A 27,764-nucleotide genomic window follows, 5' to 3' on the forward strand; every position below is an offset into this window, starting at 1 on the left:
CATGACTTTTTTATTTTATAATTGAAGTTTGTAACTTTCGACCTCCTTAATCCATTCAGCCCACTGCACCCCACTCCCCCCCCAAAACACACCAAACTGTTTGTTCTCTGTGTCTATGAGCTAGTATTTTTCATTTGTTTTTGTATTTTTTTTGGTTTCTATAAAAGTCAGATCACCTGGCACTTCACTTTCTCTCTCTTGAACATCTTTATTTAATTGGACTCAGTGGCTTCAGTAGGTTATTGTGAGCTATCTCAAATGAATATCTGCCTTTTGCCCTATTAAGGGACATTCATTCACTTCTCTCCTGAGAATGATATTCTAGTGGTTCTGATATTCCAAATCATATTGATGACTATTGTCAATGCCACAATGCTAAAACTTGAGGGAGGGGAGAATTTGTTTTCAAAGTAGAGGTCTGGGTCCCATTCATCTCTAGAGCACATGAAAGTGTCATGCAAATGTGAGGCAATATTAATAACACTCACTGATAAGCTTATAAGAAAAGATAATGTAAATCTTACATGTATCACTAAATTTGGGGGGGACAAATATGAACTAATAAAAGTTGAATTACATGGAACATGAAAGATAATGCAAACAGATGCAGCAGCCCTTTTAAATAAGAAAGTAATCTCAGAGTTTTCTAATAGGAAGGATAAAGCATAGAAGATGATGTCAACAGCAGTTTCTATTTGGGGATAGATTAGTCTGTAATTTTCAGTCTTAGAATATGTTTGAATAATATGTCTCAAATTCTTAGGGAGATTTCAGCTTACCCCTTACAAAATCTTTGTTTAGGTATGCTAGAACTGGCATTTTGGAAATGAAATATTTCCATTCACAGTTCTGAAGTAAGGGCAAGTGATTAGATCAGGAATGGGGGAATCATCCTGAAGCGTTGTCTTAGAGAACACTAGAGGACCGGTCTACTGAGAATGGTGGGGGCAGTGGGGAATGGCACCCACCACATCAGGGCTGGAAACAGTTGACTGTGTTCTGTTATGGTCCCAACCTCTGCCTCTTACTTTCTTCCTGGCTCTCTCACTAATGGCTGGGCAAGTGGCCCTGTGTTCCACTTAGAGGGATCACACCATGTCTCAAGCATTATCATCCTGTAGAAATTACACATGATGAGCTAGTTTTTGCTCCCAGTTACTTAAGTTCTAGCCCAGGGCACAAAATTCATTATGTGCTGAATATGAAGCGCTGAGAGAAGGTTTAATCCCTGCAATTGTGTGCTGGCTTTTTCCATGAAATCATCCCTTGATGACTTTTATATCACATCCTGGTAAATACTTTAACTCAAACCAAAGGCCCCAAACAGCAGCTCTGGCCTAAATCAACCTTGTAAAAATTCATTTATTTTGTATCTCTTTTCTATCTTCATGTTCTGTTCTGTTGATATAGTGTAGCAGTCATTGGGATAAACAATTTCCTTTTCTCTACCATACCCAAAGGAGGAGGACAAGAATTCAAACTGCATGCATGTTATTTAAATGGGCACTTTCTGATCCTGATTACTTAAGGAAAGACCCTCAACCACTTTGTTAAAACAGAAAAGATCACCATAGTCACATACACTTTTTCTCTCATAACTTAATTACAAGGGTCCCTTACACATTTCTTGAACAATATCTCTCAATGCTAGAGATTTAATGTGAAATCCTAAAGGAAATTAAAAATACAATAATTAGCTGTTAAGGCAAATCAAGGATTTAGATGCCTGGTCATTACTTCTTAGTTATAAGTCAGACACATTTCTAAGCCTCAGTTTCCTCATTTGCAAATTTGGCTAAGTGGTAGCTACAACACAGTTTGTGAAATTTCATTGAGTTAATGTATTTAATTACTTCAGATGTAAATTAAATTTGTAAATTGCTTTCCCCTAAGGGAACTGATCAGCAATTAGAATCACACAATTAAGAAAATTCTAAAGAAGGAAGATAGCAAGTAAAAGAGGGTGGACTTTGAGGGTTATTGGTAGTAAGAATCAATGTTTATAGAAGCCGCCTTCTAGATTTGCTGTCCACCTGGGAACGTAAGCCTAACACTCACAGATGAAAGACTTTGAGAGTCATGACTGAAAATGACAACAACCGCTGCTCATTTTATAAAGGTTAGTTATTCCACTAAAATTCACACCTGACATGAAAAGTGGTTAAAAATTTGGCTAGGCAAAATAATTCAGGAGAAAGACAAATACCAGGTGGTTTCACTTATATGTGGAATATGGAGAAACAAAACAAAGAAACAGATAAAACTAAACCAAAACAAACCTAGAAATCTTACTGTAGAACAGCGAGCTTACTATAGCAGAGGAAGGCGGGCATGGTTAGCAAGATGGGAGAAGGACAATGGGCTAGGGTGGAGGACTCTGGGTGCCTTTGTGGTCTGGTAATATAACCTGAAGAGGTGTGAGCTGGGGCCTCCCTGGTGGCGCAGTGGTTGAGCGCTGGGTTGCGAAGCCTCTGCAGCGCCGGTTCGATCCCCGGGCGCCGTCAAGGGTCCCACATGGAGCAGCAGATCTCTCCTGCCGCCCGCTGCTCCCCTCAGCAGTGTACTTCGGTCCTTCTGCCTGCTCTGCTCCCCGCTCTGGCTCTGGTGAATTCTCTCACCCTCCCGCGCTTCTGACTCTACCCAGTGCATGTATAAACAAAACAAACAAACAAATAAATAAATAAAATGCCTCTATAAAAAAATATGTTAATAAAAAAAAAAGTTGTGAGCCTACAGCTCTGAATCACACACAATGTTGTAAACCAATGCTATCTCAATACAAAATAATACAATTTGGAAAGAAAATTTGGCTAGGTTTTATGTGAAATTGGTTGAAATAATTCATATAACAATGATACAAAAACCTCCAGACAGGGATGCTACAATTTTGTCCTTCAAAATATTAAATATTTGGATTTGAAGAAAACAAAAGAATCAGATGACATGCATTTAGTAATCATCTGGTTTTGTAAGATGTGGCTCATATTTTGTCTGCATCTCTCATAAAAGGTAGCGTTTTGAGATGGAAATCTAGGAAGATGGTCAGTGCCATTTTTAAAATTACAGTATTTTATAGGGAAACATTTATTTCAAACAGATTTATTGCTCTTTAAGTATTTTAATAATGACAAAAAATTGGGCAGTTTTGCAGAGCTCAATGTCTTACCTCCCCGACAAAGTGCTCTTAAGGAGCTTCTGTTGTTTTATGAAGCACAGGGGCATAAACAACTCTAAGTATACAAAGATACTTTTTTTTCCAAAAGAAATTTATATTCAAGTAGACCTAATTAAAAACTCCCAGAGAACAACAAAACAAACATTTCATGGATCTTTGGTATTTTCGGTATTATGACAAGGTAGGGTATTCTTCTCATTGTTCATCATGCCTCATATGAGGAAGTGATGCAAGATGGATATAATTATTTTCCTTCTCCTAGAACTTGTAATAACATGGAATGGACCAGATCAGAGGATGAGATGGGGAACTGAATGACTTGCAAACAGAAACCTGTGAATCCTGTATTGAGAATGTTCACAGTCCTATCTACCTCACAGAAACACTGATCCAGAAAGTTTGGGAACAGCTCAATGACTTGGGCATGAGGACAGGAGCTGAACTGAGGAAAGCTGGTTGTCCTTTTGTAAAGTGTGGTGGTGACTTTGGAGTAGGGAGGACAGGAGTAAGGGAACGAGCAGGAGGGTGCATGTGCAGAGTCTATCAGTCCAAGCCATCTCTCCTGGCACAGGCTTTGAGACCCCTTCCTCAGTGAGAGATAGTCCAGTGTGATGGTGTCTTTGACTTCAAACTAAAGTCTGGGGTCAGTCCTTCATGTACTGTGTGGCTTTATACTATTCCAGTTTCTCTGAGCTTCATTTTTCTCTCTATAGATTGGTGATAATTATGGTATTTAACCCATAGTGTTGCTGTGAGGAACAAATGAGCTAACACAGTGCCTGGTTCATTCAAAATTCTCAATAGATGAGAAATTAAATGTGGCTATAGGTAAGTGTGCTCTGCCTGATCTTTCCAGGTAACAGGTTTGGTTTCCAGGTAACCAAAAAGAAACAACAATGATTTTTAAAAAATAAAATTCGATTATCTACTGTGACAGTCAGGTTCTGTAGCTTTTATGCCACTTTCAAACATGGCCTCAATGTAAACAAAGCAACAGTATAATATAGCTTAGAAAAATCAATGACCTTGAAAAGATGCAAACATCTCTTAGATACTAAGGTGAACATTGATGATTTTATCTCAGGCATATATTTCAACCACTGCTGCCTGCACTCCCTATTTATGACTTAGGCTACCCAAAAAAATATGTTCTAAAATCAAAGCATAAGATTCCACGACTCATGACCTATTTTAATAGTGTAATCCCTATTTTTAATTTTTGACACTAAGATATAATTAAGTGCAGACTATTCCTGACACTATGCTGGTTCCTGAAAGACAGTTTTTTCCTTTCCTTAAGCATGAGCAGAAAGTGAAAATTTAGGGCTGCACCTTGTCAGAATATTAATTTAGTCATGTAGAATTCATAGCTTAACTACAGAACTGTTGGTTAGCTTTTGGTAAACAGCAACCTCTGACTACATTCCACAGGCAACTTAAAGAATGAGAAATTTTGACACAAGGTAGTTTCAATTACTTTTGTATCCAAAAGAATTATCCATGGGACCTTCTGCTTTATTCACAAACATGAATCTCTAAACTCTGGTGTTATCCAAAGTTCAAAATATTGTTCTTGCATGTAAATGAATTATCTCCCATATGAAAATAAAAATGCAGGTTTACTAGGTACTTTCAGGGAGGCTGTTGATCTGATTCTAGGGTTCTATAAGAACATCACACTCTAAATATTTTAAAGGTGTAGGTAGTTGGTTTGTCCAAGGCTGGAATTGGGTTACTCTGGGTTTCATTAGTGCCCAATGCTCACCTGTATTTTTTTTTAATTTTTTTGTGTGTGCTTTATTTATTTATTTATTATTTTTTTTAAAGATTTATTTATTTATACAAGCCTGGGTATAGTCAGAAGTGCGGGAGGGTGAGAGAATTCACCAGAGCCAGAGCGGGGAGCAGAGCAGGCAGAAGGACCGAAGTACACTGCTGAGGGGAGCAGCGGGCGGCAGGAGAGGTCTGAGCGCCATGTGGGACCCTCCTCTGGTGGCCGGGGAGCAGCCGGGGATGGAACTGGCACTGCAGGGGCTGTGGTCAGCTTCACAACCCAGCGCTCAACTGCTGCGCCACCGGGGAGGCCCTGCTCACCTGTATTTTTCATTGAAAAATCTGCCCACTTTGGAGCCTGGGAGATGGCCCAGTAAGACCTGACATACACCTAGGTTCACAGTCTTGCTGTGGTCTGTCTCAGGGGGAAAACAATTGTACATTACTAGTGACTCATGTCATTTAAAGTGGAACAACAAAGTAGATGCTTTACTTGTTCCCTGAGTTCCTTTTTGAAGAGAGAGAGAGGAGAAAAGAAATAAGGCTTGTAAAAGACAGCAGTGACAGAGCTATTTGATATGAAGTAGACCAACAAAATTCTTCCATCAGCTTTCCCAAAAGCTTAGATGCATTCTACTTTGCCTTTAGGTGCTTGGAATCTGGAAAGTGTGGACAGGAGCGGGTGAAATACTGAAATAGTAAGACTGTCACTAACCTTGCAGTGAGTGGGGGAAACTTTTTAATGTTATTGGAAACAATGGATTTTTATTTTTTTTTATTTTATTTTATTTTTTTATAAATGTGTTTCTTCTCTTTATTATTTTTTTTATTAGATAATAAATTTTATTGTTATATTCCCCATACAATTGCAGCACCCCCATTCTGACCCCAATCCCTCCCCTCCCGCCCCTGCCCCCCTAAAAGTGTCTCTGGTTCATAGTTTTTTGTTGATTTTGATTTTCACTTTCTTATAGTTATTCATTTTCCTGGTCCCTTATTTAAGTTTTCTAGATTCCTGCTATGAGTGAGACCATCCGGTATTTTTCTTTTTCTTTTTGGCTTATTTCGCTGAGCATGATCCCTTCCAGTGCCATCCATGTTGCTGCAAATTGCATGTGTTTATCTTTTTTGAATGCTGAGTAATATTCCATGGTATATATGTACCACATCTTCTTGATCCAGTCATCTATTTTTGGGCATTTGGGTTGTTTCCAAAGCTTAGCTATTGTAAACAGTGCTGCTATAAACATAGGGGTGCAGGTGTTCTTTGGAATTGATGTTTCTGTGTCCTTTGGGTAAATACCTAGGAGTGGAATTGCTGGATCATATGGAAGCTCTATGTTTAGTAGGTCCAGAAATCTCCACACAGCTTTCCACAGTGGTTGGACCAGTTTGCACTCCCACCAACAGTGCAGAAGAGTTCCTTTTTCTCCACACCCTCGCCAACATTTGTTGTTGCTAGTTTTTTAATATGTGCCATTCTCACTGGTGTAAGATGGTATCTCATGGTAGTTTTGATTTGCATTTCCCTGATGACAAGTGATGTTGAACATTTTTTCATATGCCTGTTGGCCATTTGCATTTCCTCTTCAGAGAAGTTTCTTTTTAGCTCTTCTGCCCATTTTTTGACTGGATTATTTTCTTTGTTGTTGTTGAGTCTCATCAGCTCTTTGCAGATTTTTGTGATCAGTCCTTTATCATTAGTGTTGGGTGCAAAAATGTTCTCCCAGTTGGTGGGGTTTCTCTTTGTTTTTGTTATTGTCTCTTTTGCTGTGCAGAAGCTCTTTAATTTGATGTAGTCCCAGCTGTTTATCTTCGCCTTCACTATCACTGCTTTGGGTGATGTGTCTGTAAAGATGTCTTTGATGTGCAAATCACGTAGTGTTTCGCCTATATTTCCTTCTATATATTTTATGGTTTCAGGTCTTATGTCTAATTCTTTAATCCATTTTGAGTTGATTTTTGTGTATGGTGTGAGGTAGTGGTCAAGCTTCATTCTTTTGCATGTAGCGACCCAGTTTTCCCAGCACCATTTATTGAACAAACTTTCTTTGCTCCAATGCATAGTCTTTGCTCCTTTGTCAAAGATTAGTTGACCATAAATCTGTGGGTTTATTTCTGGATTTTCTATTCGATTCCATTGGTCTGTATGTCTGTTCTTGTTCCAATACCATGCAGTTTTGATGATTATGGCTTTGTAGTATAGTTTGAAGTCTGGGAGTGTGATGCCTCCATTCCCTTCTTTTTTTTTCAGGAGAGCTTTGGCTATTCGGGGTTTTTTGTGATTCCATATGAATTTCATCAATAATTGTTCTATTTCTTTGAAGAATGACATTGAAATTTTGATTGGAATAGCATTGAATCTGTATATTGCTTTTGGAAGGATGGCCATTTTAATAATGTTTATTCTTCCAATCCATGAGCAGGGGATATCTCTCCATTTCTTTGTGTCTTCTTCTATTTCTTTTAACAGTGTTTTATAGTTTTCTTTGTATAGGTCCTTTACCTCTTTTGTTAGATTTATTCCCAAATATTTGATTATTTTTGTTTCAATAACGAAAGGGATGGTTTTTTTGATTTCTTCTTCTTCAGATTTATTGTTTGTGTATAGGAAGGCTACTGACTTTTGCGTGTTGATTTTGTATCCTGCCACTTTACTGAACTGATTGATGAGTTGAATTAGCTTTTCTGTGGAGTTTTTGGGGTTCTCTATGTATAATATCATATCGTCTGCAAATAGTGATAGTTTGACTACTTCTTTTCCTATTTGGATTCCTTGGATGTCTTTCTCTTGTCTTATTGCCCTGGCTAGGACTTCCAGTATTATATTGAAAAGCAGTGGTGAGAGTGGACATCCTTGTCTTGTTCCAGATCTTAATGGAATTGCTTTCAGCTTTTCACCATTGAGAATGATACTGGCTGTTGGCTTGTCATAGATGGCCTTTATGATGTTGAGGTATGTTCCTTGTATCCCAAGAATTTCAAGGGCTTTTATCATGAATGGGTGTTGCACTTTGTCGAAAGCTTTCTCAGCATCTATTGATATTATCATGTGGTTTTTATATTTCTTTTTGTTGATGTGTTGGATAACGTTGATTGATTTTCGGATGTTAAACCATCCTTGTGTCCCTGGAATGAATCCTACTTGGTCGTGGTGAATTATCTTATGGATACATTGTTGGATTCTGATGGCTAAAATTTTATTGAGGATTTTTGCATCAGTGTTCATTAGGGAGATTGGCCTGTAGTTTTCCTTTTTTGTGTTGTCCTTGTTCGGTTTTGGTATTAGTGTAATGTTGGCTTCATAGAACGTGTTTGGTATTGTCCCTTCCTTCTCAATTTTTTGGAAGAGTTTGTGAAGGATAGGCACTAATTCGTCTCTGAATGTTTGGTAGAATTCATTTGTAAATCCATCAGGTCCTGGGCTTTTGTTTTTGGGGAGGTTTTTGATTACCATTTCAATTTTGCTAATTGTAATTGGTCTGTTTAGGTGTTCTATTTCTTCTTTATCTAGCTTTGGGTGATTGTAGAGTTGTAGGAATTTGTCCATCTCCTCTAGATTGTTAAACTTGTTTCCATATAACTGTTCATAGTAGTTACTGATTATTCTTTTGATTTCTGCTGTGTCCGTTGTGATTTCTCCTCTTTCATTGATGATCCTGTTTATTTGTGCTTTCTCCCTTTTTTCCTTTGTGAGCCTGGCTAGGGGTTTGTCTATTTTATTGATTTTTTCAAAGAACCAGCTCTTGGTTTCATTGATCTTTTGGATTGTTTTTTTAGTTTCAATTTCATTTATTTCTGCTTTGGTTTTTATTATTTCTTTTCTTCTACTGGTTTTGGGGTTTTTTTGTTGTTCTTTTTCTAGATCTTTGAGCTTCGAGATTAGGTTGTTTCTTTGAGTTCTTTCTTGTTTCTTGATGTGAGCTTCTATTGCTATATATTTTCCTCTTATTACTGCTTTTGCTGCATCCCATACATTTAGGATATTGGTGTCCTCCTTGTCGTTCAATTCAAAAAAATTTTTAATTTCTTCTTTCATCTCCTCATTAGTCCAGTGGTCTTCCAGTAGTGTGGTTTTTAATCTCCATGAGGTAGGAAAGTTCCTTGCCTTCTTTTTATGGTTTATTTCTAGTTTGATGCCTTCATGGTCAGAAAAGATGGTTGATATGATTTCAATCTTGGTGTATCTGTTGATGTTTGTCTTGTGCCCCAGTATGTGATCGATCCTGGAGAATGATCCGTGTGCGCTTGAGAAAAATGTGTACTCCGTTTTTTTGGGGTTTAGTGTTCTATAGATGTCTGTTAAGCCCAATTGCTCTAGGTCCTTATTTAGAGCTTTGGTTTCTTTACTTATTTTTTGTCTTGTTGATCTATCCATTGTTGATAGTGGTGGGTTGAAGTCTCCCACTACGTATGTGTTTTCTCTGATGTCTGTTTTCAGAGAGGACAACAGTTGTCTGATATATTTTGGTGCTCCTTCGTTTGGTGAGTATATGTTAATGAGTGTTATTTCTTCTTGAAGTATTGTCCCCTTGATCATAATGTAGTGACCATTGGGGTCTCTTTTTATCTTTTTGAGTTTGAAATCTGTTTTATCTGATATAAGTATAGCTGTTCCTGCTTTCTTTTTTGGCCCATTTGCTTGTAGGATTGTTTTCCATCCTTTGACTTTGAGCCTATTTTTATCTTTTGTAGCTAAATGTGTTTCCTGGAGACAGCAAAAGGTTGGGTTTTGTTTCTTAATACAGGCTGCAACTCTGTGTCTTTTTATTGAAGAGTTTAGTCCAGGAAACAATGGATTTTTAAACCCTAGGAAATAGAGAAGGTGTTTTCTACTTGATATATCTGTTTCTTTTAGGAGTTCATATAGCCTGATCAGTATTTGAAAAATAACTTTTCAAGACTACATATTACAGGGTTACATTTATGAAGTGCCTAGAATAGGAAAATTCAAGTCCATAGTAGATTATAATAGAGACCTGGGATGCGAGGTAGAAATGAGAGTGATGACGGATGGGCACAAGGTTTCTTTTGGCGTGATGGAAATGTTCTAAGTTTTGATTATCACGATGGATGCACAACTCTACGTTTAATAAAATAATTGAAAACAATAACTTTAATTTCAAACACATAAATACACAATCTATTGTACATTTTTGGATAGCATTTTGCACATGAGAAAATGAGGCTCAGACAGATTATGGGATTTGGATCCTGAGTTCTTTCCTCATTTGATCTAAGCTATACTTTCTGCTAAGAGCTAACTATGGTGTGCAACAGTGTAAGATACTTTGCATGCATAGAAGGAATTGATATTCTACTTGTGGGGACCACAACTGGTAAATGGCATCATTTCCTGTAGTAGCATTATGTAGCAGTGCACTCACACTTAGAGAATAGGGATGTGTGTAATTAGGTGCCAATTATACGGTAACAGCATAGACAATAGTCTGCCAAGGTCAAGGATCAAGTGATACTGAGCATCATCAGGGAGACTGGTGAGAATGAAAAGAAAATGTGATCAAATCCCATTGAATATCACAATGCATTTTTATATCAGTAATTACCTGGGGCTCTGGTCAATTCAGCTTAAAATAAACATAATACATACCTTTCCACTAGCAATTCCAGCTGAAATGAATGTGTGTGCCAACGGGAACTTGTACGAGTGTATTTATAACAGCTCTATTTTCTAGGGTTTAAAATCAATTGTTTCCAGTAGCATTTAAAAGTTTTAGGAGTATTTTTCTCTTCACTTCAGGGACAGTGACAGTCTCAGTATCTTTCTCACCCAGTCCTGGCCACTGTATATGCACTGTCCTCTGGATTCATAAGAATTCCAAATTGGAAACAACCCAGAAGTCCATTAACAGACAAACAGATAAACAGTGATAGATTTATATGAAAAGTGATATTCAGCAATAATGAGTAAACTACTATTTCATGCAACTGTATGAAGAATTTAAAAAAAATATTGAGCAAAAAGAAAAGTCAGACACAACAGAGTATAATTTCAAGAACAGGCAAGCTAATCTATAATGAGGAAAATCAGAAAGGAGGTTGCCTCTAGAGTCTAGGGCTGGGATCAACTGCAGAGAAGCATGTGGGAACTTTCCTGGGGTAGGAAATATGCTCGACTTGACTGGAGTGGGGCTTACACCGGTGTGTACAATAGTGAAGATTAGTTGATCTGTGCATTTTATTATGTGTTAATTCTACCTCATTATAAAAGATATGATGTTGCAAGAAAAGGTCCAGAAAAGAGCAATTAAATGACTGGGGGAATTCCTGGGAAGCTACAGGATGCAGACAGATTGCAAAACAGATTAGACCTGTATTAAGAACAATGTTTTATGTCAGGAGAATGAAACCTAAAACTTTTTACCCCGAGGGAGAGTAGACTAGTAAAAACTGGTATTGGAATCAGAAAAATTAGTGTTTGGACCCTGAATTCTCAATGGCTGGCCACATGTCTGAAGCCTATCTTCCCCTCTATTAGAAAGGGTCTCAGTATAGACTTTGTGAAAAGTGGCACAACAGTGAGGAACATTATCTTAGAGACAAGCATTCTGGTTAAAGGGAGACAAGAATATTTTGAAGAAAGAATATAGACTTTCAGTGCCTGAAACTTTTAAAGCAGCTTTATGGAGTTTTAATTTACATACCATTGCACCCACTCATTGAAATGTATAATTCAGTGGATTTTAGTATATTATGAATGTGTAACCATCACTACTAACTTTAGGAAGTTATCACTACCCCACAGAGAAATCCCATAACTATTAATTGTCATTTCTCATACTTCCTTTCTACCCCCTCCCCAATTCCCAGTCATAGGCGGCCATTAATTACTTTGTCTTGTATTGATTTGCCTCTTCTGATACATCCATGCGGTAATGTGTATCAGTACTTCCAGTACTTCATTTTTTATGGCTGAATAATGTTCTAATATATAGATATACCATGTTTAATTATTCCTCAGTTGATAGAGATTTGAGTTCATTCCACTTTTTGGCTGCTATAAAAAATAATGCTGTGAACACTCATACAAATTTTTTTGTGTGGACATATGCTTCTGTTTTCCTTGGGTTTTTTTCTAGGAGTGGAATTGCTAGGTCAGATGATGACTTTCTGTTAACATTTTAAGAAACTGTGAAGCTGTTTTCTCAAGTGGCTATACTATTTTATTTTCACATCAGTCATGTGTGAGGGTTCTAAATTCTCTACATCTTCAACATTTGTTGTTAATCTTTTTGATAACATAGGGCCTGAACTTGGAGTGCCTTTTTGCAGTGATCATAGAGATGTACATAGTCAATCAATGGGGTCACATTGCTTTAGGATTACTTTCCACTTGTTCATGCTAAGCCTTACCCTTTATTTGCCCATGTGACCTCTTCATCACCCACTATCTCTTACACATGGGGTCTAAGCTCAGATAGTCTCCCTTTCATCAAAACTAGTTATCATAATATCTTCTGAATACTCAGACTGTCCCTTACAAAAGGAGGAATGTAAATCCAGTGATCTGAGATAATGCTTTTTCAGCTGGCAAGGTAATATGTGTTCTCATCAGTATTTTCAGTGATATAATTAAGTAATATTTATTAAAAGCTTATTAGGGTCTAAGTAGTGCTCTAAGTGCTTTATATGAATGCCTCACAACTCATAAAGGTGGGTAGGACTCATCCTATATTACAAAAGGGTTAAGGAACAAGCCCAAGGTCATCCTGGTGTGAGTGTAGTCCTGGCTCAATCAGTATAAGTTGTGTCCAGGGCCAGAACTTTGATGTATCGTGTACTCTTTCACCATAAGCTTTAATTGCTCAAACTTAATAGGTCTATATTTTTCACCATTGTATTCCTAGAAAGTGAGGTTGGCTGATAAGAGGCATAAAAATAGGTTGAATAAATGAAAAAATGAAATGAGTAAAATCTGTCATATTTAAGCATTCTTGTTCATAAATGGAGAAAACTTTCCCCTTGTTTTAAACAAGTTTGTGTGCATGTGTGCTCCTCTCCTTCTTTAAGCTCTTGTTTTCAGCATATTTTCATTTTTCTCCATTATTCTGTTGTACAAATAGTACAATTCAATTGCTAACATTGCATCTAATTGTAGAGTAGCAGATTGTAATTGATTAAATATTTCACAATATAAATATTTGGCCTTCTTAAAAAGAGGTAGGAGTAAGACAGAAGTTTAAAACATTTAATTTGAGGAACTCACAAACATGATAATATGATTTTTTCCAAATGTGTTAAATTCAAGAGAGAATAGATTGTAAAACAGCCAAATGTGTAGAAGATGGAGGAAACCATAGAAGAAGACATTCTCCTGCATCAGTCATTGTTTTCACTCAAAATCCTCTGTAGTGTTTCAGTAAGAGAACCAAATGTAGACAAGTTTATTCTTCATTTCTCTCCTTCTCCTTTTGTTTTCTATTTATTCTCATTTCAGCTCCCACTCCTCATTTTCTTCTCTACCAATCTGTGTATTTTTGAAACCAGGTTTCCAAACCACTTTGTTCTGCTTTATTTAAAATTCAGCTGAACTCTTTGATTTCTTTTATTCTTTGATTAAAAAAAAAACCACCTAACACCTACTCTAGCTTCCATTAAAACAATTAGATTTCTTTGGCACTACCTGTACAGAACTTAATCTTCCAGTGATAATTTTTCCCACAGTGACTCATTTGAGAGGCCACATACTGATACTAAGGCTCAAAACATCTGGTCAGAGTCAGAATATATGCCTCACAAGGACATCTAGTCCATGTCTTTTCCACCATAACTACAAATATTTTACTCAGTTTGATCAGTTCAAAGTCCATACTTGGCCCTAAAAAGTTATTGATCATTTCAAAACATTTCTCTTTTAAAAACAAAGACAAACCATTATTAAGGACAAATAAAAGAACAAACTGTACACTGAGAAGTACTTTTGGACTGAGGGGCTGGGTTTCAAGGTATTTGGGGCTACTATATGGGCAGAACAGCTGGAGTAATGAGTAGCCTTAAAAGAGGACTTTCTTAAACTTCTATGGCTCACACGTTTTTACAAAAGAAAATCCTCATTTCGTTCTAGTTTGTTCAACCACTTCATTTGAAAACATTGTTGTAAGCACATTGGATGGTCCAGGAACAGTACTAGGTACAGGGGATAAGAAGGTAAACTGTTTTCCCTTCCACTCAGTGTTAGTCACCGAAGGTATATGGCAGAGCAGAGAGAAAGAATTTGGTGGTCAGACAGATCTGGGTCTAAATCTTTAATCTCTTATCTTCTGGGGTCTCTGGACAAATTACATTTTCTAATATGTGAAAGAGGGTTAGGAAGAAATGCCCACAGTACTGCTCTGAGAATGACATGAAACAATATGAATAAAAACACCTCACAGAGCACTTGGCACAGAGATGGTCTGGTTTACATATTCCAACCTTGTCCTTAGGAAGAACAAATTTTATAAGCTTATTCAGTGTCAAGAGTTTAGATTCATGTGTGATGCTTAAGAGCCAAATTTAAATGAAACTACTTCATTCAGTCTCAGGAGAGCTATTTAAGACTGCCAATGACCATCTGAGATCTGTAAATTTGCTCTCGTTGACCCCTTCTTTCAACCTCTCGGAGGTGTTCTTAATTTCTTTCTGCCAATTCAGTTTTAAAAGCTAGCTCACTTTTCCTGACTCTTCCCTGGATTCTTCCTGTCCACACCTTTTCTTCCTGCTAATCACATATGCTACATTTTAGTTTGTACATTTTATTTGGCTTCGTGGAGCTACTTCATTATTATTTTGCATTATTAAAATTATTACTCTTGTTATCCAATCCCCATAGGTGAGTGTTAATCTTCCATTTTATACACTATACAATGTTAATGTCATAGTCAATATGTTTTGAATAAATACATTGGAATTTATATTGTATTTAATGAAGAAATTCATTAATTTCACCAGCATTCATGAATGCATAATAATGTTTGTGTTACTGGGTACCTTTGAATTTTAGGGCTCTATATCTTGCATAGAAATTCAGGTTAAGTATTTATGAAGTAATATTATTATGAAGAAACCAAAATTCCAGAGCTATTTTTCCTATGCAATATATATTTGCAATGTGTTATAATATTGGAAAGGAAAAATATAGGTAGATGTCAACCAGGTACAAGTTGTCAAAGCAAAATGAGGTTAGGATTTAGGTTAAGATTCCAAAAAAAAAAAAGCCAAGTCAAAGCTGAAGAAACTAGTTGTATCAGGCCTGAGTGTGAGTTTTAGCTCTAGTCTTGAGTGAATTCAAAGTATTTAGATTTTCCTGGATTCAGGTTTGTCTCCTCCCTTATATTATAAAACAGATGTAATAGTGTCAATTTGGAAAGATGTGAGAATTATTTTTGTTGGCACATAATAGATTCTCAATAAATGATGGCTCTTCTGAATATCTTGAAGTGGAGAAGCTAAGGTAAGCTCTAATGAAGATGAATTTGAATGTAGTGAGGGGAGACTGGAGACCAGCTCTTTGGTAATAGCTGGGAAGTGAGGGGTTGAGGTATTAGCGATAGAGTAATGGACGGTAGTCAAAGCCTTTTTGAAAATGTCCAGAGTTTCTCTCCCCCTTTCTCCATCTAACTCTTTAAATGAATGTCTAAATTTATAATACTTTTGTAGGGAATTTACAATGCAAAAATATTAAGTTTTTGTTTAGAGAGCCATTGAAGTGAGAATGTGATTTGTGCCTGAAAATTCTTTTTAACTAAAAAGGCAATCAAATTAGTCCTACACACTAGAGAAGGATTTCAGGTTATTTGCTTTTTCCTATAATCTTAGAAATTACATCATGAAGCAGACAATATTTATTATGCCTAACAACATAGTTAAAATTGGTGATTGAAATTCTGGCCAGATTCAGAATCTAGGAAACCATAGCTGTGACCAAAGACATAGTGGAAAATCAAAGGTAGTTATATTTCAGTAACAGCTTACAGGCAAATTGGTATTTTCCAAGTTGCACAAAATGAATACATAAAGGTCCATATATCATGATCTTAATACATTGTAAAACAATTCAATACTATTACATCGGGTCTACTAACAACAAATCTGACAACAGATATTCTTGGAATGATAAACTTAGATTTTTTTTACTTCTACATAGAATTGATTCTATTCCATTTCCCTCCATGTAAATTTCAATGTTTTAAACAGACAAACATCATAGCTTTAACTAAGTCTTCATTTTTAACTGAATCTTAATTAAAAAGTAAAATTCAGCTAAACCACACTCTGTATCTTGGAAACAGGTGAAATGAGGGTTAGAGAGGAAAGAGAAATTGAAAAAGCCTTTACCAAGCGAAAGTTAATGAGAGAAATCTATTCTCATTTTCATGATCAACAACAACAACAAAAAACTAGTTGCAATCATTTTGCTAAATATCTACACTGCCTCTTTTAAAGAAACAAACCAAAAAAAAAAATGGCAAGAACATACTAAAGATTTTTATTGTTCAGGGCTAAGATGTTTTCTTAGCATCCCACTTTTTCTTCATTTGTGAAACAGAACACAATTAACAGGAACTTTTAAAGGGGAGTTTTGCAAAGAGGTAAGGAAGTATACTGGACTATAGTGGAGGAATATGGGTGATTTGGGGGTGGGTGCACTAAGATGGTGACACTTGATGGGGGTATCCAAATATTACCTCAATTAAAAAGAAAGAGATTTCATTAAAAAGGGAGTTGTGAAATATTTCTCATGAAATAAATAACCTCTCCTCATTCATTTATTCAGAGATATTTTTGCATGTTTGCTGCTTGCCTCGGTGATCAAACTTGGTTTCACAGTGGGGTACAATTGAAATGGCTGCTGCTGGGATGGAATTTACAGGCTAGTTGGGAAGATAGACAATAAACAAATAAATCTATACAAATAAGTATACTTCCTTGTGATGCTATGGCTCAAAATTGTTGCATTTCAGTAGTGTGATATATTGAATGACACGAAGATTCTTTTAACTATCCATGTTTATAGTGCTAGCACTTAACGTTTTGCAAGAATTTCTATTCAGGTCATTACTTTGTTGTACAGAGATTCTCAGAGAGCATGAACTACCATCTGACTACTAAGTATACTTAGAAACACATCAGTTCTTTCATGATCCTTGGATATCAAGATGCCATGAGGAACAATGGCCTTAACTCATTCCAGAGGAACTTCAAGGAATTGACCATGGAAGAAAAAATACTTTCCCCATTTGATTGAATATGTATTCTCTAAATGCTTTCCTGTGAAGTAAATATTTTTCTAATTAGGTTAAAAAATGTGATTTTTTTTCTTGCAAAATTGATTTCCTATTAAGGCACTAAAGTAGTTTCTTTTCCCTTCTGATTGGGTACTAATTAAATTATGCTCCAACTTGTTTTAATTCAGCAATCAATTTTTTTCCATCTGCACTGGATTACAGAATCTTATTTACAGAATCTTTAACAAATTCTATGCAAAACAGATGATAGACATTCCTTATTGGAGAGAAAACATTACGTGTCAAGTCACGTGACAGACATGGCAAAACAGTAACTCAGCTATACTGTGGTATCTGTTTCTTATGCTCATTAGATATAAGAAGTAGAAGTGGAAACATGGGGATGAACAATTTTAAGTAGGAACAAACTACCAAAATAGGAAAGGTCTAAATGTTTTAAAGATGTAGCTGATGCTACGGAGCAGGCCTGAAACACTTTTTTAAATGAGCATAAAATTTATTAAGAGAAAATGGGAGTTATATCATTCTACCAGTCAGACTATTCTACCAGTAGGAAGTCTGGTTTCAGGTTCGACTAGTGAGTGGCATAAAGTCTTTTGAATGATTAAAAAGAAGAAAATCTCAAATTCAACTAAGATAGCCTGAAGTTATGTATATATATATCAGGAATTTTTGCATATGGAGAATAGTATATGCTAATTAGAAGGGATACTTTTTGAGGTCCTATATTTAAAAAGGGAAAATAAAAGAAAACAGTTTTATATGTAACCAACTTTGAAATGCAGAGGATGTATATTTCTGTTTTAAAGAAATAAAAGGAACAGAAAGGTTTAGCTGTCCCCAAGGTCATAGTCTATCTTCATCTATTAGGAGGGGGAAGGAGAGAGTGGTCAATTGTGCAACATTTAAAAAATAACAAGTGAATATAAATCAGTAAGTTGACTTTGAGGATGTTTATTAAGCGAATTTAATCAGAATGGAAACCTCACCAAAGATGTTTTCACCAAAGACTAGAATCTCACAGTGGGAGCTGTGTGCTTAGCAGGGCGATTCCTGCATTAGCTCTTCTATACCACTTTTAAACATGTGCTTAGTAACTTTCAGATAGGGTTCCTGCCCATTTGTTTTTTTCCTAAATCTCTTGCTCATACGACTTACCACTAAAATAAGTCATAATTCATTAACTTATGTAATTGCTTAATCATTTTTTGACTTTTGTATTTTTGGCAACAAAACCCCGCTCTCTTCTGTTAAAATTGCTGGGTTGGATCTCAGGGGGTTAAATTTAACCCACTTAAAACCAAGCCTCTACCTGAACAGATTGCAGTGAATAGTGGTTTCATTCCTAGGTAACAAAGTTGATCTTGAATTTTTTCCTCACTTTCCTTGGTATCTTCTATTTATTATGACATTTAAAAAAACATATACCACTATTAGGTAAAAGAAAAACTAAAATCATGAATAGAACTGCTCATGCAAAATAGAAAAACAATTTCTTTAAAATGATATGAAATAAAGTCAATCTATTTTCAATTTATTCACACAACTATAATTTTCTGCAGTTAATGGACAGTAGCATGAAAGGATAGAGACATATCAGTGAGAATAAGTAATTATTCTGATACAAACTGGAATCTTACTTCATTTATTTTGAGAAAGTTTCTACCTGGGTCTAGTCATCCAGAGATAATATGCAAGCTAACCATCTGTTTTATGAGGTTTCTTATTTGTTGATAAAAGGAAATAGTCACTCAACTGAAAACTCCAAATTACCATTCTTGAGTAGATATCAAAAAGGAAAGACTCCAGTTAAAAGCTGTCATAGTTAAATTATTTCTGTGGGCCTCCCTCGTGGTGCAAAGGGTTAAGCGTCAGCACTATGAAGCTATCCGCACCTACTGCACCACAAAATCGATCCCAGGCAAGGAGGTGACCCACATGGCGTAGCAAACCTCTCCTGTCTCACCACTGCTCCCCTCAGCAGTGTATTTCAGTCAGTCTGCCTGTGCTATTCCCCACTCTGTCTCTGGTGAATCCTCTTACCACGCCCACACCTCTGGCCTGCACCCCAGTTCTTGTATGCATAAATAAACAAATCTTTAAAAAAATAATTTCCTATTAAAAACTTCCAAAGGCATTTAATAAACACAGTGGTGATAGAAAAAGAAGAGAGAAGTAGATACAGATAGAAAAGAGCAGAGTAAACAGGAAAATAAAAACATTGGTCAAGAAGAGAGAATAGTAAATATCTTGCTCATTGGGTGCTTGTCACGTACCATAGTCTATGCCAGGTGTTTTACATTATCCTATTTATTACTGTTTTCAGAAGGTAAAATGTGAGTCATGGTAATACATGTTATCAGTGATATACAAGGTGAAACATGAGTCACATTTCTGTTGGCTGTAAAGGAGGATAAACATTTTCCCTAAGATAAGAATTGAAAGAAAAAAAATCACAAATATCTTATGAAAATAACACAATTTTAGACTGAAATTTTATTTACCATGGCTTAAAAATACTTATCTTTATATCTTCATATATTATGTTTTAATCTTAAACATTGAACATCCTCACCATTTCTTTCTTATACCGTTCCCTCTTTTATGTCTTTAGTATACTAATTTTTGTGTAAAGATTTTAGACAGTTTTTTCTATATTATAATTATTTAATCTGTCCTATTCAATCTATACTCCTATTTAGTCAGGTTTCTATATTTATAAACTGAATTGTGGAGAGATTAAGTGACTTGTTCAAGGTCTCTGATAAAATAAATGGATTGGTAAGAATTGAAATTCAAGTGTATTTGATTTTAAAAACAGCTTTTAAAAATTGACTTTTTACCCCTTTCAGAAACCAGTCTAGTTAACAAGAAGCAAAACAGAAATTGGAGTGAGGAGGAAAACGAGACAACATTCAACTCCAAAAAGCAGAAGCACTGTTTCCTCTTTACACTCTTCTTTTTCAAACAGTTAGCACAGTTCCAGGAGTATACCATGTGTAATAAATATTTGCAAATGCATATCTTTGAGTTGAGTGACAAAGGCCTTAGGAAGAGGTCTTAGTAACTTTCAAAGTAACTTTCTTTCCTTGAAAGAAGGAAGTATGATAGGAGGATTGCTGTTTCTCTTCATACAGATGTTGAAATTCATGTCAATATTAGTTTATTCATCAGAAAGAACTACTTATAAAACCCCTAAAATTTAAAAATGTAATAGCTTTGGATTGTTCTTGAAAGCCTACACTATGGTGAAATGTATCTCGATATCTAAGAACGTAAACTTGACTAACCTTTTGGTTATGTATATTTGTTTCCAAAAAGAAAGCAGAGTTCAACTCAATTTGACTCCTTTTGTATGACCAGATAATTTTAGATCACTGATAAAACTCACTTTCAGTGTAGCAATCAACAAGCCTATTCTAAAAGCCTCACCTCTGAAAACCTTAGGTCAAGAGGGGCCCCTAGGTGACGGACTTGGCAGTTTTTTTGAAGACTGCCCACTGATTTCCCTGGTGGCCCAATGAGACACAACTTCCAGAATCCCAGGGACCTAAAATTCCTAAAACTGAGGTCGGTGGCAATCATTTGGGTAATTATTCTTGTATACCAGAACCCCAAAAATGAAAGGGAAAAGAGTTGCATTAGGAATTTGGAAAAGCTAAGAGTTGTTTGCTTTTCTGGTATTGGTCTGTTGAGACATTCACAGAGAAAAACACTTGTACCAGGCATGCATAGCATAATCAAATAGAATTGATTTTTATGTATTTAAAATGTACTAAGGATATTGAACTCCCCTTTTTAAATCACAGAAAAATCCCAGGCTAAACTATTAAAAGCAGACAATACAATTTGAAGAATACTATAAAAATGTGAGTCATTTAAAAAATGGATTTAATTTCAACCATTGTGAATTATATTTGATGTTTTACCCATCATGGTCTGAAAGCTTCATGAGAAACAATGAACTGTCTGCATTTTGCAGAAATAGCAAAGAAACAGTGCCAGATTATTTCTATTTGATAGCTATATAACCTATGTAGAAAGCATACATGATGCTTATTAAAAGATATACTAGGAGTCTGAAAGGATTTCAATGAATTTCATAAATGATGGAAATGATGATGGAAAAATACAAAGAGCAAGATGATTTTTCACTGTCCTTTTAAAGAATTAGGGGTGTGGGTGACATTTTGAAAGCTTCTGGAAAGAGATTGTGTGTGTGTGCGTGCTAGTGCATGTGTCCATGTGTCCATCTCTAGAGAGTTGTCTATAGACCTGGTGCACAACTCTTTATTCTTCAAAGCCCAGAAGACTTGCATGCTTTTTAACAAGGTTATGCAATCCCCTGACCCTATTTTGCCAACTGTCATCAGCTGGAAGCCCATATCACCCTTTATAAAGAGCATCTCTCAGTAGGTTATTATATGAGTAGCAAATGGCGAGTACAGCTTGTCATTTTGGAAATGCTAATGTCTTTCTTACCTCTTCCTTCTCAGCACTTTGCAGATCACGCCATTCCTCAGTTACGTGACCGAAATCCACTGTGTTCATGGGGACCTTGAATTCCCCAATAATGTCATGCTTGGAGAAACGGTCAAAATCATATACAGCCATCACCAGGGTTTTGCCTCCTAATTCTGAATATGGCACCTAAAAGAGATGAGGATATGATACCTGGTTATAACAAAGCTTAAAACTTGTTTATAGTATTCACTTTTAATATTTATGTCAGATAAGCAGAAGAGAGATTATGATTTTTTTTCCTTAAATTATTTCATTAAATGCTTGAGATTCAAATTACTTGGCAGAAGATGGGGACTTGCCATAGTGATTTATCACTTTATCCCCCAATTCTGGAAGCTGTATTTTAAATAATGGATCCCTTATCAGTCATGCTATAAACACTTTGCAAGAATTAAACCAAGTGAATTTGACTCTAAAATTTTTCATGTGGAGAATTCTGTTGTTCTTATAAGTTATGTTGTCAGGCTACAACTTGTGGTAGGTAACTTGTTTCAAAAGTTCTATTAATTCTTTAAAACCATTTGGATACTATAGTTTAATGAAGCAGTGATTTATTAAAAGATATACTAGGAGTCTGAAAGGATTTAAATGAATTTCATAAGGTGCCTTACCTACTCCCTAAAATAATTTACTGATTGACAAGAATTGACTAGAAAATTGATGTTTTGAATATCAGAGGCAGATTATAATATAGAACTTGAAGTTCATTCCTGGGTATGACGCTTTTTAGGATGAGTGGTGGCAAAAGGCCAAGAACTGATGAATTTTCCAGCTGTTCAAATCAATCTGGGACAGATGCTATGGGTTGGGATGTTTATTAGTGACATTTTTAATATGCAGGGAAAGCAGTGCAGTCCGGGTTAGCTACACTTCAGTAACTGGATAGAGATGCCTAATTAGGAAATTTAGACTTATATTGAAGATTTGATCAATTTTCATACACTTGTACCACAGTATTTTATCCACATAAATAGTTGTCTTGTGCTCCAGCAAACATTACTCAATTAACTATGTTAAAAGAAGGAATATTTGTATATGTATATATACATATAAGTATATATGTGGACATATAAGTATATATGTGTACATATATATGTATATTTGTGTAAATGTTTATATATACAAGAAATTTAAGTTTTTTCTTTTTCTTTTAAAGGTTTATTTATTTATTTATGCATACAAGAGCTGGGGTACAGGCCAGAGATGCGGGGGTTGAGAGGACTCACCAGAGACAGAGTGGGGAACAGAACAGGCTGACTGAAATACACTGCTGAGGGGAGAAGCAGGTGAGACAGGAGAGGTCTGCTTTGCCATGTGGGTTGCTCCCTGGCCAGCTGGGGATCGAACTCGTGCTGCAGAGGTTGCTCTTACTTCATAGTACAGTGCTTAACCCCTTGTGCCACCAGGGAGGCCCCAAGAAATTTAAGTTTTTTCATAGTTATAATATTTTGTCATTTATCAACTATTTGAAATCTGAGTAAAATACTGTGCTTAAAAACTAGACACATGCTTTTCTTCAGTTTAGACAGAATGTAAAAGAAGCCCTTCCAAAGAAATAAATTTCAAAGAAGAAATTTTAGAGTACGGATAAACTCTTATTTGTACAATCTTTTTAGGTTTTTTTCTTTTCTTTTATAATTGTACTGAGACAGTATCAGCCAAAAAACTTGAGCTTTGGATCAAACAGACCTGGGTATGGGTTTTCCCACTTTCTAGCTGAGGGATCTGGGGCAAGTGAATTACCCTCAGCTTCTTCATATAACACACAGTGATATTAATAGTGCCTTTTTCACAGAGCTGTTTTGAGTCTGAATGAGTGTTATATAAGGCATATTAGCACAGTGTTGGCAAATAGGACACACTTAATAAAAAAATTATTGTTTGAATGATTAGCAACTCTTTCAGGTGGGAGTTTGTTTTGGAGAATAGGATCAATATTTAGTTTTGGAGTGTGTCAAGTTCATATTAAATGGATTTGAACTAAATTGTAAAAGTAATTCTCTTTAAGCTCTAATCCTATACTTCCATTCCTATATCATCCTGCCTATTGGTATTTCAATTTGGAGAATCTACAATATCTATGGAGAATCTATCCAATGTTCTAGAAACAGTAGTAATTTCTTATCTATATCAAGGTATATTGTAATATGGATTATGGTTTGATCAAACTTTTTGAAATAATATGGAAATTGATCAAAGTTTACAGGCAATTTCAATAGTTATACATCTTGAAGTCACATAAATTGCTAATAAAATTAGCTATTTTTTAGAAATAGCATACAGGTAACTCATGACAATTTTTTAGGAACAGTATATAGGTAACTGGAGACAAAAATCAAATCTCATACAATATTATTTCAAATAATTTAGGAATCTACTAATGTAATTGTGATTAGAAGTGACTAACTTAAGATTAATACATAGTCAAAATGATTGTAATTAACATTTGCAATATTTTATGTCCTGTGGTATATTGACCAAAGTGATTAGTTCTTTGTAAACAAACTATTTCCAGAATGATTTTTTTAAAGATTTATTGATTTATGCATACAAGATCTGGGGTACAGCCCAGAGATGCACAGGGTGAAAGGATTCATCAGAGACAGAGTGGGGAACAGAACAGGCAGACTGACTGAAATACACTGCTGAGGGGAGCAGTGAGTGAGACAGGAGAAGTCTGCTTCGGCATGTGGGATGCTCTCTGGCTGGCTGGGGATCGAACTTGTGCTGCAGAGGCTGCAGATTGCTTCATAGTGCGGTGCTTAACCCTTTGCACCACCAAGGAGGCCCCTCCAGAATATTTTTATTGCTACTCTAAATCAACTATCTGGTTATAAGAAGTATAGATTCTTGAATAGGATTACTGATTATACATTAGGAACTTATGTCTTAAAAACTCAAAAATTTCAGGGCCTCCCTGGTAGTGCAGGCAGTTGAGCATAGCGCTGTGAAGCTGTCCACAACCTCTGCAGTGCTGGTTCGATCCCCACTGGCTGTGGAGATGCCCACATGGCAAGACAGACCTCTCCTGTCTCGCCTGCCGCTCCCCTCAGCAGTGTATTTTGTCAGTCTGCCTGTTCTGTTCCCCTCTCTGTCTCTGGTGAATCCTCTCACCCTCCTGCACATCTGGCCTGTACCCCGGTTCTTGTATAAATAAATAAATCTTTAAAAAAAAACCTCAAAAATTTCAGCACGCATAGAAATAGACTGCTCCTTTTCAAAACTGGAAACTAGGTTTGAGAAAATGACTCATGAACTCAATTTCCTCCATTTATTTCATACCAGAATGTTTGCTAACACTAGGCACATGTTATTGCTAAGACTGGCTGATGAATGGGTGATTCTGAATCAGCCTGCTGGCATTTCCAGACATTTCATTTTTCAGAAATGTATCATTTTAAGTAATGCATTAAAAAAATTCACAAATTAAAGATATCTACCGTACGACTGTTTTTGTACATAACTTCAAGACAAGAGCTAGAACATGTGTGTTTGCTGAGATGCCTGAGGCCTGCCAAACACATTTTCCTGTTGAGTTATCATATGGTCAGTTCCTTTTTGTTATTGTTTGTCAGTTGAGATGCCTGAATAAAATGAACACCAGGGAAGAGCTCAGTATTAAGGAAAAATGCTAGAATTGTATAAAACCAATATGTTGACATTATTTTTATTGATAGGTTAAGAATGGTTTTAGAGTTCAAACTGCCCTGTACACACAGAATTTTGCAATGTGAGGGGTAGCTATTTGTACCATTTAAACAATGGAACAGAGCTTCCCTTGTTCTGTGACTATAGCAGAGTCTAGTTGTTTTCTGGAACTTTGAAAAATAATAGAAATTCCTTTGATCTATTTTAGAGAGGGGGAAATATTCAAGTCTGTTGGCTTGCTTGAAAGTTACCTCCTCTTTTAAAGGAAAAGGTGTCATCGAAATCCTGTTCTAGTCTCTATTCCATTATGAAATGGCTGAGCTGAGTCCTACTTTGACCAAATCTAAGTGTAATGTAGACTCCTCACTGACGATAAGAATTTAAATTTTAAGTAAATGTGAGTCTTGTGAGCAAGCAGTCATGTGCATATCTATGGATATGTCTGGATGAGGTAAGTCTTAAATAAGAGAAGAAAAGTTTTTAAAAGTACCTTGAAAGTAAATTGTTCATTGAAGACAGGATTAAGGGTCTTTCTGTGGACTTTTGTCTCAAATTTCTTCTTTTTATCAGGCAGCAGAAACACTTTCACATAGGGATCAGATGTGCCTCCCATGTCTAAGGCGGGCAACTCGGCAGCCTGGATGATTCCTACCAGGAGCTGAAATGAATGACAGGACACAGGAATACAAATATTATTGGACATTTTGGAAAAGATTGATTTGTTTGCAATGTTGCATATTATGATTTCTCCCTCTTCATCTTTGCTTTTAATGAACTTTTATTCTGTTATGAATCTGAACACAGAAGGCAAATGAACAAGCTATATAGATTTCAGAAACCCAATTATGACAGATGCAGGCTTGAGGATCCTGGTTTTACGCACAAAAGAGGCTTTTAAAAGGTTGCTGATTACAGTTTAAATATGGAATTCATATTTGCAAAAGAGTTGCAATCAAATAACTTTCCAGTTGCTAAAAGCCCTTGTGCATTATTTTCCTTTCTAGGGTATGATTTGTAAGTGGAATTAAATTGTTAAACAATCACAAGTCTGTAATTATAAAGTAGGATTTTTCTTTCTGAACCAGTTTCAGACCAGCAAAACAGAAATTCCTTAGAAATTGGGTAGCATTTTGATATAGAAACATGTAGATAGCTTATTTTATTCATATTTGACCTTGTGTGCTTCTTTGTTTTGACTTATAGTAAATTATTAGCTATTAAGTTCTTTGTTTAAATACAGGACATGGCGTCAAAGAAACAATTTTAGCTTCATATTTAAGGAAGGGGGGATTTCAGCATTTTTACTGTCAAGTGAATCTGATGTTTTCAAATAATGTAGAAATCTCTATTACTTCATGTCTGTTTTCCCAGTGACATATTCCTATATTTTTACAAAGTGGTGTAAATAGACTATACTAGATGCTTCCCATCAGATGTTTTGAATCAACATACTGCTTTAGATTCCTTGGGGAACAAAAGCAGACTCTTTTGTTCAAGGCATATACCTTTTATTTAAGGCATACACTAGTCAACAAATGCAGTCACATCATAGTTGATCATGACAAATGATCATCATAGTTGATCATTTGAACTTGAAACTTTTTATCCAATAGACTGGAGAAACAAATCACCTCCTTAAGAAAAAGTGACATGCATTTTCTGTTAAACTGATCTACCGTGTTCATAAATACATTTGGCTCATTTGTTTTACTTTTAACCTAAACTACTGTCCTGAATGATTATGTTGTTTCCATTTTAATTTTCAACACCTTTGTGACATCCTGATACAACAGGAGCAATGATGCTGGGTTGTAGTATTGAAAACACAGATAATCAAAGACTAGTTAAAGAAGGCATCAGATTAGAAAGACTTGATTAGTCAAGCAAGCCATTTTTGTCTTGATTTGTTAAAATGGTGTTTGGGATTTACCTTTGGATTTTAGGTGAATAAGCACAATTCTATTTTTCTTCATTTTTTGCAATAAATTTTCTTTTCCATAGTTAAAGCCCTAGAAGTATAACCTGACCTCTTTAAAGCTAGATCATATATATTTTGAAGGTTTTTTGGGGTATTTTGTTGGTAAGGGGTATGGTCATTTCTTCCAACCCCCCTTTGACTTCTGCCTTAGAGATAAATATCACATTTCTTTCTATCATGAAAACTCCTTAAACAGAGTATTTTAGGATTTTAGTTTTGGTAAGCAAGATATATTCGATTATAGCCTCATCTATGAAATTTCTTAGACTTTATCATCTATGACTCATAGGGATCATTTTATAAATCAAATTATCTGTGAACCTTTGCAAAAATCAATGTGTAGTATTAAACAATTTCATCATGTAGAATGTTTTAGATCTTCAGAATGAAATATTTTAAAATTTATTTGCTAGGAAGG

The 27,764-nt window shown here is 35.8% G+C and overlaps 1 protein-coding gene across 2 annotated transcripts in view; it reads right to left on the minus strand.

Moving 5' to 3' along the window:
• The window catches only part of SYT1 (synaptotagmin 1), a 495,552-nt gene that overhangs the window by 108,043 nt on the left and 359,745 nt on the right, over positions 1 to 27,764 (minus strand). For both annotated transcript variants that reach the window (XM_054696190.1, XM_037513937.2), the window contains 2 exons: positions 25,859 to 26,026; positions 21,679 to 21,846 (listed from right to left, as the gene is read on the minus strand). In XM_054696190.1, coding sequence (XP_054552165.1) covers positions 21,679 to 21,846; positions 25,859 to 26,026 — 336 coding nt within the window. The remainder of the gene's footprint in view (positions 1 to 21,678; positions 21,847 to 25,858; positions 26,027 to 27,764) is intronic.

Source organism: Talpa occidentalis, unplaced genomic scaffold (assembly GCF_014898055.3).
Source record: "Talpa occidentalis isolate TD23 unplaced genomic scaffold, MPIMG_talOcc4v2.1 talOcc4.16, whole genome shotgun sequence".
NCBI lineage: Eukaryota > Metazoa > Chordata > Mammalia > Eulipotyphla > Talpidae > Talpa > Talpa occidentalis.